We start from the raw sequence: 19,105 nt of genomic DNA on the forward strand, positions 1-19,105 counted from the left end.
GTCATCGCCAAATATACTCTTCCGATCTCCTTGACTCTGTCTTTTGATTTCTCTGGGTAGGAACGAAATATATTAGAAGGTGTTACTGGTAGAAGCGTTGTCAAACACTGAATACCTGTGACATCATCATTGGTGAGACCGACGTGATCTGGTACACCTAATTGCAACTGTGAGTCTGTTCCTTTTTGGGATTTTTGTATACCATTGCCTTATTTTTTATTTTTTTTTAAACATTGTGATTTTTTTCGTGTTTTTTCTTGGATATATATATATTTCCCCCTCGTTCATTATCGTAATTCATACTTCATCATGACTGAACAGACACCTTAAGTACTCAAGCTTAAGACTTTGTCCCCGCCTTCGTTTCAACTGATGCCTTTCTGGCCCGACAACATCGAAGCCTGGTTTTGCTACGCAGAAGCCGACTTCTCCGAGCACGGCGTGATCGACACACGTGCACAATTCCTCGCAGTAGTCAAGGCACTACCGCGCGAATTCAACAGGTACGTAGCACCTAGTATGTTTACTAGTGATGTTTCCGATCCTTACGAAATCTTAAAACGCTCGATTCTTAAACGAGGAGACCTAATCGATCGACAAAGGTTAGATCAACTCTTCAATAACATCGACCTGCAACACGGTTCTGCGACAGACATGTTGCAACGGATGAGAGAGGTTATAGGCCCAAGAACTTTCGACGAAGGTCTATTCAAACAACTCTTCTTGTCAAAACTTCCCCAACAGGTGCAAGCAGTTCTGGTCTCGTTCCAGAACAACGCCTTAGACAAGCTAGCTGCATCTGCCGACCGCATTTTAGAAATTACGAAACCTACTACCGAGGTATTTTCAGTCAAAGAAAAGCCTCACACGACTCAGAATGACATAACCGACTTATGTCACACACTCACGCGTTATCTTAGTCTTCGTACCGACCGTAAGAGATCGCGCACTCCACGTAGAAGCATTTCACGTAAGCGATCTGTCTCTAGACCACGAGAGACAGATAACCCCGACTGGTGCTGGTATCATAACCAGTATGGAAAGTTTTCCAGAAATTGCAGAAAACCCTGCAATTTTCCCAACACGAAACCGAGTGACTCGAAAAACAACTCGGGAAACTTCCAAGCCGGCACGCGTTCAAATGGTTCAAATGGTTCAAATGGTTGTGGACGGAATAGAAGAAGCTTTCGCTTAACAGGCTTCCGTGTCTAGTAGCAGGGGATCACCAAATCCTCCAGGCAGGAACCTAGGTATGTTAACAATAAAAGAGGAAAAGAGATTGGTAAATCATAATGTGATGCTGTTCTTGGTCCTTAAGAATAGGTCAAGTTGCCTCTTGAAGGACTCCTGAGAAGTCGCTTGGACTAGCTCGGCTGGCAGCGAATTCCAGCTTTTGACAACTCTTAAGGAGTAGAAATTGTGTCTACATTCCGTCTTGCTATGTTGTGTTTCCAGTTTCTGGGTGTTACCCCTTAGGTTGTTATTCGAACTAAGCTTAAGTAGGTGTTTAAGAGGATGTCCAGAAGTGTTAAGAATGCTATAAGCCATTAATAAATCACCTCTAAGACGCCTATATTCTAATGGGTAAAGGTCTAGTGAACGGAGGCGTTCTTCGTAAGGCTTAGATTTGAGTCCTCGAACTGATTTCGTGGCTCGCCGTTGGATACGCTCCAAAGTGACCTTGTCCTTTTGGAGTGAGGGGGAGTACTATGTTTCCGTACTCTAAATGGGGACGGATGAAACTATTGAAGATTGTGTGGAAAGTTCTTCCATCAAACTGGCCAAAAATGCGCCTCAACGTTACCAGTGCAAGGTTTGCTCGGAAGGCATTTTTGTCACAGTTGGCGTAAGACTTCAAATCATGGGGCACCAGGACTCCTAAATCTTTTTCGACTTGGGATACTACTAGAGAGGAGTTTCCTAAGTTGTAACTGTGGTTTGCAACATGTCGCAGATGGACTACTTTACACTTTGAAGTGTTAAAGGTAAGTCCGTTATCGTCTGCCCAACTTTGAAGTCGAGTCAGATCCTCCTGAAGTGCCTGTGTATCGTCTTGGTTGCGTATCTCTCTCCAAAGTTTCACGTCGTCGGCAAAAAGTAATAAATCTGACGTTACCTGTTGAGGAAGATCGTTTATGTAGATCAAGAAGAGAAGAGGCCCTAGTACTGAGCCCTGGGGGACCCCACTAGGACATTCCATAGCCTGAGATAAAGTGAAATTAACCCTAACCTTAAAGTGTCGATTTTTTAGGTATGAAGTAAGCCAATCGATTAGGGGTGGTTTGATACCTAGTCGTTTGAGCTTGTTGATAAGACACATGTGGTTAACCTTATCAAAAGCTTTTGAGAAATCAAGGTAGATGACATCAACCTTTCCCTTGCAATCGAGGATGCTTGTCCATCTGTCCACCGCAGTCAGCAGGTTGGTTATACAAGAGTAACCCTTCCTGAAACCATGCTGTTGGGGTGAGAAGAAATTTAAGGACAGTAGATAGTCATTTAAACCGTCGCATATCAGGGACTCCATGAGTTTTGAAGGTAATGACAGAAGAGCCACCGGCCGATAACTTGAAGGTTCATTGCGTCGACCACCTTTGAAAATTGGTGTGATGTGAGCCAACTTCCAATTTTCCGGTAATTTGCCTCGGCTAAGCGAGTGAGAAAACATCACGCTAAGCGGCGTTGACAAGATTGAGGCTGCCTCTCTCAGTATGGCAGGATGAACCGTATCCGGGCCAGGAGAAGTGTCTAATCTTAAGTGCTGCAATTTCCGGAACACCAAGTCAGCGCTTAGGTCTACTTCGGAAAGTCCTGTGGAATTGCAGATGAAACTGTCGTCAGTAAAGTTGATGTCAGCCGGTTGAAACGTTTGAGAGTAATGTGCCGCCAGAAGGTTAGCGGCGTCGCCATCGTTGTTGGTCGGGCCGTTAAGACCTACCAGTTGAGAAACTCCTGTTTTGGCTTGACGAAGAGAGGCTGCATAACGGAATAAGCTTCTAGGGTTAGAGGCGAATTTGTCCATAAGCTTTGTTTGGTACTGAAGCCTGTCTTCTCTTATAGCCTTCGTGCATATGTTCCTGATATGTTTATATTGCCTATACGCTCCATCGTTATTAGTTCGTTTGTATTCCGCCCAGCAGTGCCTTTTGCGGCTTAGCAGGCGAAGGGTACGGTTCTTGATTACTGTAGGTGGCTTGCAGCTTTTGGGAACCGTTTGAGGAACTGAATGGTCTGTAGCACATAAGAGCGTGTGCAGTAAGAAGTCCCAATGACCATCCACATCGAGTTGAGGGTGAACATCCCAAGCCACCTGTTGTAGATAGTCATGTAGAGCTGGGACATTCAGCCGTTTAAAGTTCCAACGCAAATTATTGTTGGGATACCTTAGCTTAGTTTTGATGACAAAACTGAAGGCTATGACGGCATGATCGCTCTTTCCCAGAGGAGCCAGGATTGAGAGGTTGTCGACTAGGAATTCTTCGTTAGTGAATACACAGTCTAAGCGCGATGGTGTCTGACTGTTTCTCCAACGAGTTGCCGACCTCACGTTTTCATATAAGCCCAAGTCATCGATGAGGTTGTAGAACCGAGCTTCAATTGAGTTGTCGCCTCCAGTGTACGTGTGTTCCGCGAAGTTGACTCTAGGGAGATTAAAGTCCCCTAGAATCAGGATGTGTGTGAAACCGAGACGGATAGAGCGGGATAGTCCTTCCAGCATACGACTATCGTACTCGATGTCGGCAGTTGTCTTTCTGTAAATGACTCCGACTAGACACCTCGAAGTACTAGACAATTTTACAGAGCACCATATGGATTCCTCAAGATTGTTAAACTCGAGGTTGTGAACTTGGTGCACCTCCAAGCAAGAGCTTATGTATATGGCTACTCCGCCCCCAATTCCTGTTTTTCTGTCGTTGCGGAACAAAGTCATCCCAGGTAATGCTAACTCTTGGTCCGAGAACTGAGAAGATATCCAGGTTTCAGATATTCCTATCAGATGGGCCTTATTAGCGTTGCTAAGTTCACGTAGTTCATCCAGTTTGTTTGGTAGACTCGCGGCGTTCATATATAAGCAGTTTATGCTTTCAATTTGGAACGCGTGAGCTTCGTCCTGTTTTTCTGTATGAACCTTATGTGAATGGACAGGTAGCCCACCTATATGAGGTTTGCCGAGGTGGTAGGCCCTGTCCTTTACACGTTTTTTTTATCGTTTAGACAGTCCACAAGTGGAATGGTCAACTCCAACTTGCCTTTGTTCTTGGTCCTAGCTTCGTATGGCCTATCCGGGTGCATGTGGATTCCAGGTGGCAATCGACGTCTATTAGCACGAAATGCTTCCAGAACTGCAGCCGCCATGTGGGAAGATGGGAAGGTTATCTTCATTAGACGGGGTCTGGGGTCACCGTCCTTCTTGGCTAGTCTCGTCACATGCTGAGTCAGTATGTGTTTGAGCCTCAAGGACTGTTTGATGAATTTCCATTCCCTGATGTCAGAATGTGATTGAGTAGGGTCTGCATTTTCCGGTATACCTTGAACAATTATGTTTCTACCGCGGAAAAACTTCTCGCGAGATTCTTTAGGGATGTTTCGTATGATACTGCGCTCAGAGTACGGTATGTCGGGCAATATTCTTACGTTACCATCTGATTTCAGCAAGTGACTTGCTAGCATGACGTCCTCTACGTCGGTAGCATTCTTAAATGTTACTCGGAGAAGCCTCGGGTGATTTAGATGCTTAGAATCCTTTCCTCGAGTGAGCCGGGTGACCGTTAAAGGCTCTATTCTAGGAAGTTCAAGCTTCTTGTTCAATTCACCCCAGAGCATCCTGTCGTTTTTGTCCTGCAGACTGAGAGGAAGGTCAGGATTGTCAATGAGGTTCATGATAATGAGAGAATCGTCACGAACTGTTGTTAATTTACCAGGTTTCACGATGGGTTCAGGTTTAATAACTTGTTGTTTGGAGGTCAGTGTGCGTTTTTGAATCTTGGGCTCTTTATTGACCGGACGGACAGTCTTGGGGGTAGACTGTGCGACCAAATCACCAGTTATTTTCCGTGCAGCAACACTTGGGTTGCTCGGCTTAGGCGGTGATGCCTGGTTCTTATGGGCTCTCTTAACGTGGGTCGAATCACCTACAGGGTTTTTGGGAACCACTGTTGTGTCCAGGGACCCTGAGCTGGGAGACCCGAGTTTGCTTAGGGAGTCTAGTACTGTCGACGTAATGATGGTGCTGAGCCTCAACACGTCGTCATTAGTGTTGATGGATGCTCCATCGTTGGTATGCCTGTCGACATCCCTATTTTTGAGTCCGTCACACGCTCTTGTTTGTCGACCGGATTTTTTACTAGTGTTATCTAAGTTAACTGACAACTTGTTCCGAAGACCTGTCAGTAGGACAATGATGTTACTCAGCAAGACAACTGCGTCCGTGCTGCACGTGACACATACCCACTTTTGGTCTGACTTGCTGAGTTTGTTGTAAGAAGTTGCTGTCAGATCTGTGCATGTTTCGTGGAACCAACCTTTGCAGTTGTTGCACTGCATGCCAGTTGTGACAGCAAAACGGCATCCCGGACGTTTGCATGAGTTTTTCATGACTGTGTTGAAGCAAACTATGTTATAGATGCTTGCAAGAGCCTAAGCCTTTTAAAAAAACGCTAAAAAGCACACTGAAAACGGACAAAAATGGACAAAACGAGTGATATAAACTGAAACTAGTCTATACGTGAAAAACAAAAAAAACCGAATAGTAAGCTGAGGCAAAACCACAGGTAATTATTTAATATAGTGAGACTCAAAAAAAAGTAATCTACCGAACGTATAGCTCAGGATAGATTCTTTAGAACTGGAATGGTACTTTTGTTGCGTAAGAACACAGCAAAAGTTTGATAAATGCAAATCACGTTAGGACTAAACTTCCCGTTCGAAAATCGCGCGTTAGTCAACGGCAACCGTAGCCGGCGAACAAAGCCGTCTGTTATTCGTCACAGATGTGACAACGAGAGTTCGCTACCTCGTTGACACTGGCGCAGAAGTTAGCGTTCTCCCAGCAAATCCTAACGACCGACTACACGAATCGACCTTAAACTTACAGGCGGCAAACGGAAAACCGATCGCTACGTATGGCAAAAGGTACGTTTACCTTAACGTGGGTTTACGCAAACCCATTCACTGGATCTTCGTTGTCGCTGATGTTTCTATGCCAATCATTGGTATGGATCTTCTACAACACCATAATCTGATCATCGACACGCGCAAACGGAGGCTAGTAGACGGAAACACTAAGTTGTCCGTTTGCGTAACTTCCTTTTCTGGTTGCAGATTATCCCCAGTCACAGTTAAGCATATGATCGAACCACTCTATCAGCCACTACTCGATAAGTACCCTGGGATACAACAAACTCAACCGAGATTACCGTGTGTAACCAGCAATGTTACACACCACATCACGACTACAGGACCACCTGTATTCTCTAAAGCACGACGACTAGCTCCTGAAAAGCTAAGGTTAGCGAAAAACGAATTCGACCATATGATAGACTTAGGAATCATACAACCGTCAAGTAGCCCATATGCATCTCCGTTGCACATGGTCCCTAAAAAGGACAGCAACGATTGGCGTCCAACTGGTGACTATCGGCGATTGAACGCGAAAACCATTCCCGATCGTTACCCGTTGCCTCACATTCACGATTTGACAGCTACCTTGAAAGGTACAACTGTTTTTCGAAAATCGACTTGGTTAAAGCGTATAACCAAATACCTATGGCTACTGACGACATTCCGAAAACAGCTATCATAACTCCCTTCGGACTCTACGAATTTTTGCGAATGCCTTTCGGTCTAAGGAATGCTGCTCAAACATTCCAAAGATTCATAGACGACGTTTTTCGAGGTCTCAACTTCGTACATGCGTATGTTGACGACTGTCTAATCGCAAGTCCGGACAGAGAAACACATCTCAAGCATCTGTACCTTGTTTTCGAACGACTACAAAAACATGGCATTACTGTAAACGTTCAGAAATGCCAATTCGGAACCGACTCGTTAGACTTCCTAGGACACACTATCGATGCTCAAGGTATCCGACCCCTTAGAACCAAAGTGGCGGCCATTCTGGATTACCCAGAACCGACCACCGTCAAGCAATTACGCACGTTTAACGGCCTCGTAAGTTTCTATAGACGTTTCATACCGAAATGCGCATTACTTATGAAACCTCTGACCGACCAACTTCGTGGAAATGCGAAATCCATTAATTTAGACGACACCGCACGAAAAGCATTCTCCACAGTTAAGGAACTGATCGCTAAAGCAACAATGCTTGCACACCAGGACACCCGAGCACCCATTAGCATCGCAGTAGACGCATCCGACTCGGCAATCGGAGGAGTCTTACAACAATGGGTTAACAACTCCTGGCAACCCTTGGCATTTTCTCTAGAAGGTTGCTAGACACCGAATCGAGGTACAGCACATTCGGTAGGGAACTCCTAGCTATGTATTGTGCTGTACGGCATTTCCAACACTATATCGAAGGCCGTGAATTCACTCTTTTCACGGACCATAAACCGCTCACTTTCTCGTTAAGCTCTCCTTCTGACAAGTACTCTCCTCGTGAGTCTCGACAACTGGACTACATTTCGCAGTTTACTTCAGATATTCAACACATCTCTGGAGCAAACAATGTAGTTGCAGACGCCTTATCTCGCATAACTTCCTTGAACAGTTTCCAAGGAATCGACCTTCTTAAACTCGCCGAGCTTCAAAAAGAAGACAGTGATCTTCAGCACGAGTTATCGTCCACAACACTTAAACTACGCATCAAACAGATGGGAACAGGTAAGGAAACCTTACTTTGTGACACATCTACAGGTAGGGATCGCCCAATCGTGCCGAAACATTATCGACGCAATGTCTTCAACGCATTGCACAAACTTTCGCATCCAGGTGTTCGTGCAACCATCAAGCTTATAGCAGAACGGTTTTGCTGGCCTGGCATGAATAAAGACGTGAGGGAGTTGGCACGCTCCTGTGTAAGCTGCCAAAAATCTAAGGTTATCAGACACAATAAATGTCCCCTGGGCTCGTTTAAAACTCCCGATGCTCGTTTCGACCATGTTCATCTGGATTTGGTAGGACCTTTACCAGATTCAAATGGATACTCTTATCTTTTAACCTGCGTAGACCGTTTCACTCGATGGCCAGAAGCAGTACCTATTAAGGACATCACTGCTGAAACAGTGGCCCGCACCTTCGTCGAACGATGGGTAGCAAACTTCGGCTGCCCTTCAACCATCACTACAGACCGCGGACGTCAGTTTGAATCTGATCTTTTCCGTCGTCTGACCACACTTTTAGGAACCACCCGCTTCCGAACGACTGCCTACCACCCACAAGCAAACGGGTTGGTAGAACGTTTTCACCGACAACTAAAAACTTCACTATCAGCTGCAAACGTTTCACAGTGGACCGACGCTCTTCCACTCGTCTTACTAGGTATCCGCAATGCAGTGAAAGCTGACATTGGATACACTGCGTCTCAACTCGTTTATGGAACGACACTTCGACTTCCAGGAGAATTCGTGGATCCTTCGTCCTCTTCAATGAACATGGATCTAACCTCCTACACGAACAGGCTTACAAACGCAATGCGTTCAGTTAAACCTGCTTCCACTCGACCTCAATCAACTGATGTTTTCGTTCAACCTGACTTACGATATAGTACACACGTTTTCGTTCGTCGAGACTCATATCGACGACCTTTCGAATCAGCATGCGAAGGACCTTTCAAAGTTCTTCAACGCGAACCGAAGTACTATATAATCGATAAGAACGGAACCAACGATAGCATCAGCATCGATCGTCTCAAAGCAGCGTATTTAGAAGGAAATCCTAACCACGTCGATTTTCCTTCGTTACAATCGAACAACACGACTCCGACACTTATAACAACTCATCCAACAACCAACACTAGCGATGATACTCCGAATGTATCTGAAAATAAACCTAAAACGACGCGTTCTGGAAGAAGAGTAAGATTTCCAGAACATTTAAACGACTACTGCACGTAAAGCACTACTCGACATTTCATATTATCTCGATCTTTCTTTTAACGATATATAATTTTTTTTAAAAAAAGATAATTTTAATATGCTTATATATTTATATTTTTTTACTTAAAAAAAACAAAACATAAAAAACATTTGTTAACGCTATTACGTGTTCATGAGTTTATTTTCCATTTTTTTTCCGCCGACATTGTGTTTTTACGCACATACGAGTGTATTTCGACATGCACTTACACTTTCTTTTTTCTTTTCCAGGACGACTGGAAAAGAACGATGCAGTTCACGAGGAGTCGAAATTTTCGTTGTAACTTTCTTTTTTTACTATGTTGTACCTCGGTCCCATATAGTAAGGAAAGACGACCAGACGCTGCTACACTTAGTAAGCTATCAGAAGAGTGTTTACCAACGACAAACTCGTTGGGTTTAAACTTCTGGCTGGCCACGTCTTAGGGTCGTCACAGCCCCACTAGGGCGGGGGAGTGATCTGTAGCGGTAAATAAATCCCTTAAATAAATAGCTCTGTAAGTTTTCGACATTGGATGCTGACCATATGTTTTAGTGGACTCATCTAGCTGAAGGCGCTCGGTCAGGCATCCGCACCAGATCACGTGTGGTAACGCCGTGCTCAACATCAACCGCAATCGCTAGCCAGATTAGATCAGAGAATTCCGATATATTGGTCATCGCCAAATATACTCTTCCGATCTCCTTGACTCTGTCTTTTGATTTCTCTGGGTGGGAACGAAATATATTAGAAGGTGTTACTGGTAGAAGCGTTGTCAAACACTGAATACCTGTGACATCAAGTTTTAGCTGTAGCTCCAACAATAGCTCCACTTTGTAGGATCTATACTTTCCCAGCCTTGTCCCTACTGCTATGTTTGAGGGATCGAGACATCATTTAGGACCGACAGATGGAATGAAAGTCCTCAACATAAAAACAGAACAAGCTAAGATATTACACTGCGTCCCAGTTTTGCTAACTAGAGAAAAAGACCAGATTTAACCTGGAAAACATATCCATTCCCTGAGCAGCGCGGAAGAGCGAGTGACAAATGTATAACCCATGAGTATATATACGATAAAAAAATGTCTGTAAAAAGGTCACAAGATAGTGTACTGAAAGAGGAAGTGAATTAATGGCATTTAAAGTTCTTCCGGTTGAGAAACATATACTGAATGTAGAAATGGACGGTTTTAGTACGAAAATAAAAAATTCAGATTTCCATGATAAAATTACAAACATGAGACGTTTACCAAGTGATTTCTGAAGATCTAGCATCCCCAACATGAATGTAGTTCTCCACGACTCCGGAGGTGATGAATTTTTAAGTGGTGCTAGTCGCTTCATGTCTGGTCTAAAACCGTAGTCATCAACTGGATACTCATTACATTCAAATCTGGATACAAGAAACGAACACTTATTTGGATTCACGGTAAAATTATTCTCAAGTGGAAAGCGCAATGAATCTCTGATAATGAGCAAACTTATCAAGACCATGAATAATAAGTTCGTTTTGGTAAGCTGCAACAGTTTAACGATCACTGACTACGTAACTTAACTTTTCTCGAAATAAAAGACGGACTGTTGATCGTTGTCAAAGTGGATGAAGATTGACTTAAAGGAATCTGAAAGAAAACATCATTTGAATCAACTTTCAAAAATATTTTAGAGCCATGAACTAGGTTGAGAATGTTTTCAGCTTCCAAAATGATGCATGTTTGCTCCAACAAAAAGGAGTTAAACATAAATTTAAGTCGCAAGATATTCTAAGTTTCACATTGTAGCTGAAAATCTGTAGACTGAAGTCTCAACCCCCATTGCACTTGGCACATGTGACCAATAAATATTTAAGTAAAGCATCAGGATCTTCTTTGGAAGTTGATAAAGACAACTCCACTTCAAACCTTTTAAAATCCTCAAACCTAGTGTTGACGGTTCTGTTCCACTTAACAAAGACTTACATGGCATGTATGGAGAATTGTCATCTCTAATTAACCACACAAAATCATCGCGTAGACAGTTTATGCCCTGTAATCTTCAACACTGAAACTTCAGTAGGTCGTAATGTAGCGTCAGAATCTAAAGATTTTGGGCCTCCTAATGAAAGAGTGGATTTTATACTACCCGTGTCAGCAAAAAAATAATAAATAAACCAAAGAAGAAATAAAACCCTTTCTGAATGTAGGAAAAAACAATGTGTGATCATTAAAAACACATGACTTAATCAGATCCTAATTACAGGGTCTATTATTTCTGGTGTGGAAACAGAGTTATTCCGCATATCGACGTGATGTTTCCGACCCTGGCATACTTGAAGCACTTAGCGTGATGAAATATACATGAACATAATGAATGGAGTTAATCACACGATAAACAACCACCAAACGTGTTCCCACCTTTAGAAATTGCTATTCAGTTCCTCATTGGATCGTCTCTCATATCCCCACAAGAATAGGAACAATTACCAACCAAACGTCAGCTTGGAGGATCTTCAAAATCCAAAATAGCTGCACAACTTTCCTCATAATAACAATAATGATCCAGTAAAAATTTGATTAAACTTAGTAGTTGGTTGACCGCAATATAAACATAACAAATTTGCATAGAATAAGATTTTATAACAAATCTGAGAAATATGAATATTTTATATGGTGTCTAATCTGTGTGTTTGATAACATCAAGTATCATTTGATCAAATCTCGTTTATCTGTAAAATCTTTTCCAGAAACCTAATTCCGATCTTGCAATCTACTGAAATTAGCGCATTCAGAAAAAGACTGAATCAAGAATCTTGATTGTGGAATCTATGAATTTTTCATAAATAATCTGAGGTCGTTAATGAAGATTCACTCGAACAAATTATTGTGAAACTTCACATTAAAATACCCGGTTAATCATGCAAAGTAAAACTTACAATCTAGAACTACAACTGTTTTCCCCCAAACAAGAAAGCTAATAAAATACCTTGGAGGTATTCAAATACAGTCGTACTAAAACAATACAGTAGCTAACCTTCATGTTATCAGTGGGGCTGTTGGCTCTCTCACTTAACGCCAGTGATAAAATCCCAACATTTAAGTTTATGCAATTATTAGGAAACATTTCTACACTGACTGATTACTTGGTTGCAATCGACATTATATTTGGTTTGTGTTTAATGCTAACATACACCACATGTTTGTTTCAGGGTTGAGTTTAGGGTTAGGTTTTGTGTAGTGTCGATTTACTTATTATATGCATTTTCCGGATACAGAATTGAGCATTTAATGAGTTCAACACTATCGTTTTTGATCTACTGGACATTTGATCTTGCCTGTAGATTAGCATGCCTCAAGTCACCTATATGTTTTGAGGATGAATTATCATTATTACTATTATTGTCATCATCTTTACTACCAAATATCTGGAGCCTTAACAAAACAAGAAGAAGCAAGCGGAAAGAAATCAGTCGGTTTATACCAACTCTTGACGAAAATATTGGATATTAAATGGTGACAAAAATCATTTTTCTAGTTATTTTAAACATTCTGAGCAGTATACAAAGGTATTTTCACTGATCATTGTACATGATGTTTGAACTGAGCGCAAAAGCCTAATTCTCAATTATAGTTGGCTTATTTCTGCACCATAATTTTACCGAATTCACGATCTTTCCGAACATATGTAACGAAATGTCTGAGTTATTATTGTCTCATCATCCTCAATTACTTTACCTGCATGACTATTTGAAACTGAATTAAAAATAAAAAGCGTATTAAATGGACGAAAATAAGTACTTACTTTTAATAATGATTATGAGAGCATTTCACTGTCATTATAACCATTAAATGAAACCGATTTATTAAAAAACCTAGACTTGATAACATAATCAATATAAGGTCCTGCATATTCACTTATTGTAGTATTGCTTATAAGAGATTGAACTATAATACATACCAAATCTTCTTTTTAGAAGTCAACATGTTTTCTTGCTTGTTTACTTCAAGTATGCTTAGTTTAATGCTATTATCAGAATTGCTGGAGCGTGGTGTAATCATCTGGTTAGAGCAATAATATAATAATGTACAGTATTGCTGGTAACTGTCAGAATTACTGAAAAACTAAAAGGTCAGTAATGTATAGGTACACACAGAACTTGGACTTAATAATTCAATAGCTATTCTTAACTATCTGCAGATAAGCGGCTATTTAACTATGCTGCTCTACAGTTAACTATGCTACTTGCTTTCATATAGTCCGTTATGACATCTTAAGCCCAACAGCTTTTATTCTACTTAAATTTACTGTTTTGCACAAACTTGTAGTTCGACTATTTTTAGGTATTGTCTAATGGGTGCTAATGACTTAACAAAACGCAATAGATTAGTAGCTTCCTTTCACTGTCACTCATATTCCGTGAAGCTGGTCTCTTAAAAATGTATTAATTGTGAGATTCCGAAAAATGGAAATATACACCATGAAAGATCGTTTGTATGTGTACATTGGTTGTGCAACACAGTTAAAAATAATGCCAGAATTAGAGTAATGAAACAATGTGAAAAGTTGATTAGTTTTTATCTAAAACAAGAGAGAATTGTTTAGCAAAGAAATTCATTCCTAGATCTTATCAACCACAAAATTATACTTTTGATAATAATTATTTGTTTTATTTATAAACTTCTGTTCGTACAGCTTTAGTGAAGAAATCGTTAGAAGAACAGTTTTGCTAAATTATATCCCCAAATTTATTTATCTTAATCGATACTTCCCGCTTAATTTTATGCATATACTCTGCCAAAAGTGCTTACTGTGACCTTTCTGTTAGAGAAGTGGTCGATAACTAATATGAAAATCAAATAATGTTAGAGAATAAAGGTAATCAATAAACCGGTCGAAATCTAAGATGTTATGAAAATTTCATTGACCCTAGTAAAATTGTCATTAAAACCTATTTGACTTAATCGTACTCAAATGAAAAGTAGGGTCTATACAGTATACTCCATGAAACGTACAATTAATATAGAAAACGGACTCTGAAACCTATTCATTTTCGCGAAAATATTTCACTGAAATTATTTCTCTTACACTTATTTTCTCAGTGAAAAACTATCATTCATCAATAAAAATCAGTAATTTTGAAGCTAATTACCATTTTCTTTTTCATTTTGAGGTGCGAGGCAAAGTTATCCAAAACAATGGCTATTTAACGGTCAAAAATGTCCTTTTCATAACATCAATATCGGCAATAATCTTAGCTGAAAAAGCAAAATACTCAGTGGGAAGTCAAACTGTTTGTCGTGTATACAGCCAGGAGTTGTGTAAATAGTTTGAAATAGCATGTTAGGCTCCTCTACAATAACTAGCTATACGTTCTGTGATAACTGTTTGCTTGTAATGGACGACTAGCAAGGCTAGATATATTCGTTTCAACCTAATTTTCGCAATGAATAATAACAAGTTGGTTTTAGCATACCGATATGTATATTCTATATTATAATAATTCGCTTTGGTTTCCATAGTCTTCACCTGAAATTTCTATAGACAAATGTTTTATTTCACTGAAAGTTTACAGAAATTCTCTTCATGGATGACTTACGTACCCATAAACTGTGATTACTCACAACGAATTGGCTTACACTGAGTCACGAAATGTCAGAAAATCTAATTTTTCTACTCATTGGGATATTATAAATATATTAATTTATTTACAACAATCCAACCAATGCTCAATTTATTCGAAATTATCAAGTCAAACCTTGGTAATGTTACCTATAAAGCATTTAGTGTATGAAATAATAACTTAGTTTTAAAGGTTATTAGATAGTAGAGTAAATTCCACTTCTCAATAGATTTATTCATTTTCTGCAAAAATAAATAACAAGAGAATCAGTTTCCGTACTTGTGAAATATTAGGAACGAATATTTGGTTTTATGAAAGGTCGAATGTAGAATGCATTAATTTGAATGTTCGATATGTATGAACAGATTTTATGGCATATATTTAACTACTACTGAGGTGTTCATCAATATTATACATAAACCAATGTAACTAATTAGGATGTATTTGTAAATTAGAGTCTGCAAAACATGTCAAAATAGAAGTGAGCGAATTGTTAAGTTTTAATTAGCTTCAAAATTTGAACAAATGGTAAGAACTGAAAATAGAACGTTATTAAACTTTACAATAACATTAACACAATTTTACTCTCGACGAACAAAGAGCAAGATTTACTTGAAGCATATTCCCAACTCATCAGAAGACTTCAAAATAACTATAAAACAAGTCGGCGATACATTCAATACAATCTGAACATACAGTTGACTTCAACGGAATAGGAATCTTTCAAAACGGTTTTAGTTCGTAAAAAGAAAGATTGACAGTTGAAGTCCTACATATGTGGGTGAACCCAAACAATATGAATTAGGGATGGCATAAAATTAGCTGTGCCATAGCAGGTAATATTTAATCAATTTGTATTTCACATTACTACTTCTAATTTGTTGTATTCAGTTAATTTTTTGGAGATGCGATAAACAACTAGCTAGTTTAGGACAACGATTTATAATTATTTGTTTGTTTATTTTCATTCTATATTTGCTATGATAAAGTCTATTCACTATAATATCTGTCGGATTGCCCAGTTTTATCAACAACTGTCACTTGAAGTCGAGAGAGAATACCTGTCTGTGAATTTGTAGGGCATGGATTTTTTAAAATTCTCAATATGTGTGTGGTATTAAGCATTTTCAGAGATCTTCCATGGAAGTTAGTGGTCGAGTGCCACAAATAAGAGGAGAATTGCACTAAAAATCTCATTTCAAGCTCGAACTCTCAGTTTTCTTGCTTCATTCATCGTCAAGCTTGGGTGCGCTACAGAGACGAGTTCATAGGAGGGCACATGCAAATAGCTTTAAACGATGAACAAAAAATCCCCAGTGAAATTATGATGTTACATACATCAATAATCTCACCAAAAGGACGAAAAATGTCCGAAAATCCCTGATATCATACTTTTATCCAAGAATAAAAGACGGATAAATAAATTCACACCCTGATGCAATATATACCCAATTAATTCTTTCCCATCATGTTTACATACAACTACACTTCTTATCTTATCAAGATTTCCCTTCACACACTAAATGACTCATACCAGCACTACAACAAATTCCCCATTCAGAATTGTTAACATGACTGGAGGATTTATTTAGTACACAGTTAATTCAAGAATCATATATTAATGTTCGATCATTTTGATGTTTGATTATTCCCCTTGAAAAAGCATGAACTAGAATGTCGAGCGAAACATTTGGATTTATTTTAACTTTAATCAATGAGAATTTTTATATGATTTCCTTTTTAATGTCTCACATTAACTAGGGACCCAATTACTCTGAAACTGTCCATTCGAATTAAGACGAAAGTTCTTACAAGCATTTCAGATAGTTCCAAATGGAATGAAAAACGTTTTTACTTCTTTATCTTTCGTATCTGAAGGCATTGATGCCATGAATTCAACCTACAAATATGAACTTTTTGTTCACAAACTTTAATGTGTTAAGAATGAAACTGGATATTATGTCTAACAAAATCTTGCACATATTTATAAATAGTTAACAATTATACAGATGGCGAATCAATTAAACACACTGGACCGACAATATGATCGTAATTACATTAAAAGTAAGAATTCAGTTGAAATGGAAATCAAATTACAATGATGAGAATAGAGGAAAAAAATTAGATTAATAACAAGACTTCTTCGTTGCTTTAGTAATACTTGTAAAGAAGAATAAAGAAAACAGCGAGGATCAGAAGAAATGATAAGCAAAAAAAAGTTAGGCAAGAAAGCCTAATTGCACAGAGAGGATAATCAATATCCAGGCAATCACTTTTATGAAGTTAACAGTTATCAATCGACAAACTACTCAACATTAAAAATGACTATCTCATTAATTAATAATCAGAAAAACAATATTGATAAAGAAAATATTAGGTAAGTGTAAATATCTAATTAAATCGATAAATCTTCACTGTGCAACGAGTAAGGAAATGATATCACGAAAAACCAAACAATAAAAAATCTCGTTTACTCACTTATTGACTATAGCTGTTTATATTCCACCAACATTATAATGTATTATAAAATAGTCATGGAAATAAGCGAGAATAGCTAATGGTTGACCAATTATTAACGTAAGCCACACAGCTAAGTTACCACCTTGACCACCATTAGGGAATAAGCGTGAAACTATGTAGGCATATGGTACTTGACTTAGCATACCAAAGAAGGCCCAGAATCGTAGCATTTTCAATGGAATCGAAACAAGTATTTCATGAAAAAATGCACTAATCATGAAAACAACTAAACCAGCTTGGAAGCGGCTGAACCCTGACCGTAAAAGGGGTATGTATATATGCCTAAGTTTTTAAAAGAGAAGAAGTGTTACACCATAAAAGTTAAGTATAAAATACTCTGAAGCGAACTTCAAACTACTTACGGATAAAGTCACACTACATAGACAGGTTTATTTTAACTGAGATCTGGTTTTGACGAGTAATTTTTAACTATGTACTTCAAATTTTAATGTGTTATGGTGAAAGAAACTAAACATTCAGTAAAGTAGAATTAAAATAGTCATCTAGATATTAAATAAATATTTACATCGAAATATCATTCTCGTTTAAAATAACATATCCTAAACTAAAATTGCAAAGATAAGATGGAACAGCTTCTGATGAACGTAATTTGAACTAGTAGTCCCTTCACTGTACAATGTTCTGTGTAAGTTACTCAGGAATTAAACATGCTTTCGAATCAACATACTGTTACACCGGAAATACATAATGCTGATAAGTTTAAGGATTATTCTCTAGAGTCTTATTTTCAGTTACATTTGAGGTAACATCACTAGAGATTATAACCAATGACTGACATCACTGTTATGATGGATACCATGACCAGCCCATGAACTGTCCTCAGCTGCAATCGTTGGACTCATTTTTGCCAATAAGTAATGGATGAGTGGAAAGTCGCTTAACGAAACAAAACCATTACTAGTAAATAATTATAGAATTCAGGCACTGTTCGACATGTGGATAAAAATTTCAGCAGATCACTTTGACTGAAGTATGTGTATGTGTTAAAAATTAGGGTCATGCGAATCATACCATTCGTTCTTAAAGTTAACAAGGATGTACACGAACCTAGTAATGAATAATGGTTTCGAGTCTAATTTCACACTGAACAAACAACCTATTTATAAGCATGGAAAAAATTAATGTTACTTAAATGGCTTAACCTGGCATCGAGTTTTACGACTTACCAACAATAGTGCACCTCACAAACATGACTTTTTCAGTTTCAAAGAAAAGTTTTTTACGTAAGAAAGAAACTAGAATAAACTTAACAGATGAATTTTCATATCTCCATAAATAACAGGTCACTCTGCCTTCATACTCTTGAATAATAATGACTTCTCATGATTGATGTTATCATTATGAATAGAAGCGCTATTAATTATTATGGTGATAACTGATTTAATATCGCATGAATATGATCTTTCTCTTAATTATTGATGAATTAAATTTTGATCTGTTTATGTACTGATTACTGGTTGACCTTACTATTCTTCGATTTCCATTTGAATATCACCTGAGTTGTATTGGCTCGGTAAAAACAAGTGTTACTCGGTGCTATTATGTTTTGCATTATGACTATACAGATAACTTGCATACAACACAAATTATTATTTTTAATAAAGGCTGGAATGTCTTAAATTTCTGAGCACACACTTTTAGTTGAAGCATTCAAAGCAGTAGATTAATTGTCAAAGCACTAACATTTCAAGCATTGGGTTGTAGTTTTAGGCCACGCTCAACCTACTTTAGTTTGAGTATATTGATGCTATCATTAGTTATTACATAAACTTGTGAGTCACAACAAAAAACATACCTGTAACTAGTTAGTGAGTTTGACAAACGAAAGTGTTTGGTGTTGAACGAGATAAGAACAATAGAGCCATAGTTAAGGATTAGTGAGTGGATTTT

The 19,105-nt window shown here is 38.7% G+C and overlaps 1 protein-coding gene across 2 annotated transcripts in view; it reads right to left on the reverse strand.

Moving 5' to 3' along the window:
• Positions 1-10,201: 10,201 nt before the first annotated feature.
• The window catches only part of DGAT1_1 (Diacylglycerol O-acyltransferase 1), a 46,119-nt gene continuing 37,215 nt past the window's right edge, over positions 10,202-19,105 (reverse strand). The window contains exons 9-10 of one of the 2 annotated variants that reach the window (XM_051210989.1): positions 17,153-17,476; positions 10,202-11,595 (exon numbers count right to left, since the gene is read on the reverse strand). In XM_051210989.1, the coding sequence (XP_051071017.1) occupies positions 17,170-17,476 (307 nt within the window). In that variant the 3' untranslated portion in view covers positions 10,202-11,595; positions 17,153-17,169. Of the gene's footprint in view, positions 11,596-14,909; positions 17,477-19,105 lie in introns of those variants that run through there. The other variant, XM_051210990.1, reaches the window with a different exon arrangement.

This window comes from Schistosoma haematobium, chromosome ZW, assembly GCF_000699445.3.
Source record: "Schistosoma haematobium chromosome ZW, whole genome shotgun sequence".
NCBI classification, from domain to species: Eukaryota; Metazoa; Platyhelminthes; class Trematoda; order Strigeidida; family Schistosomatidae; genus Schistosoma; species Schistosoma haematobium.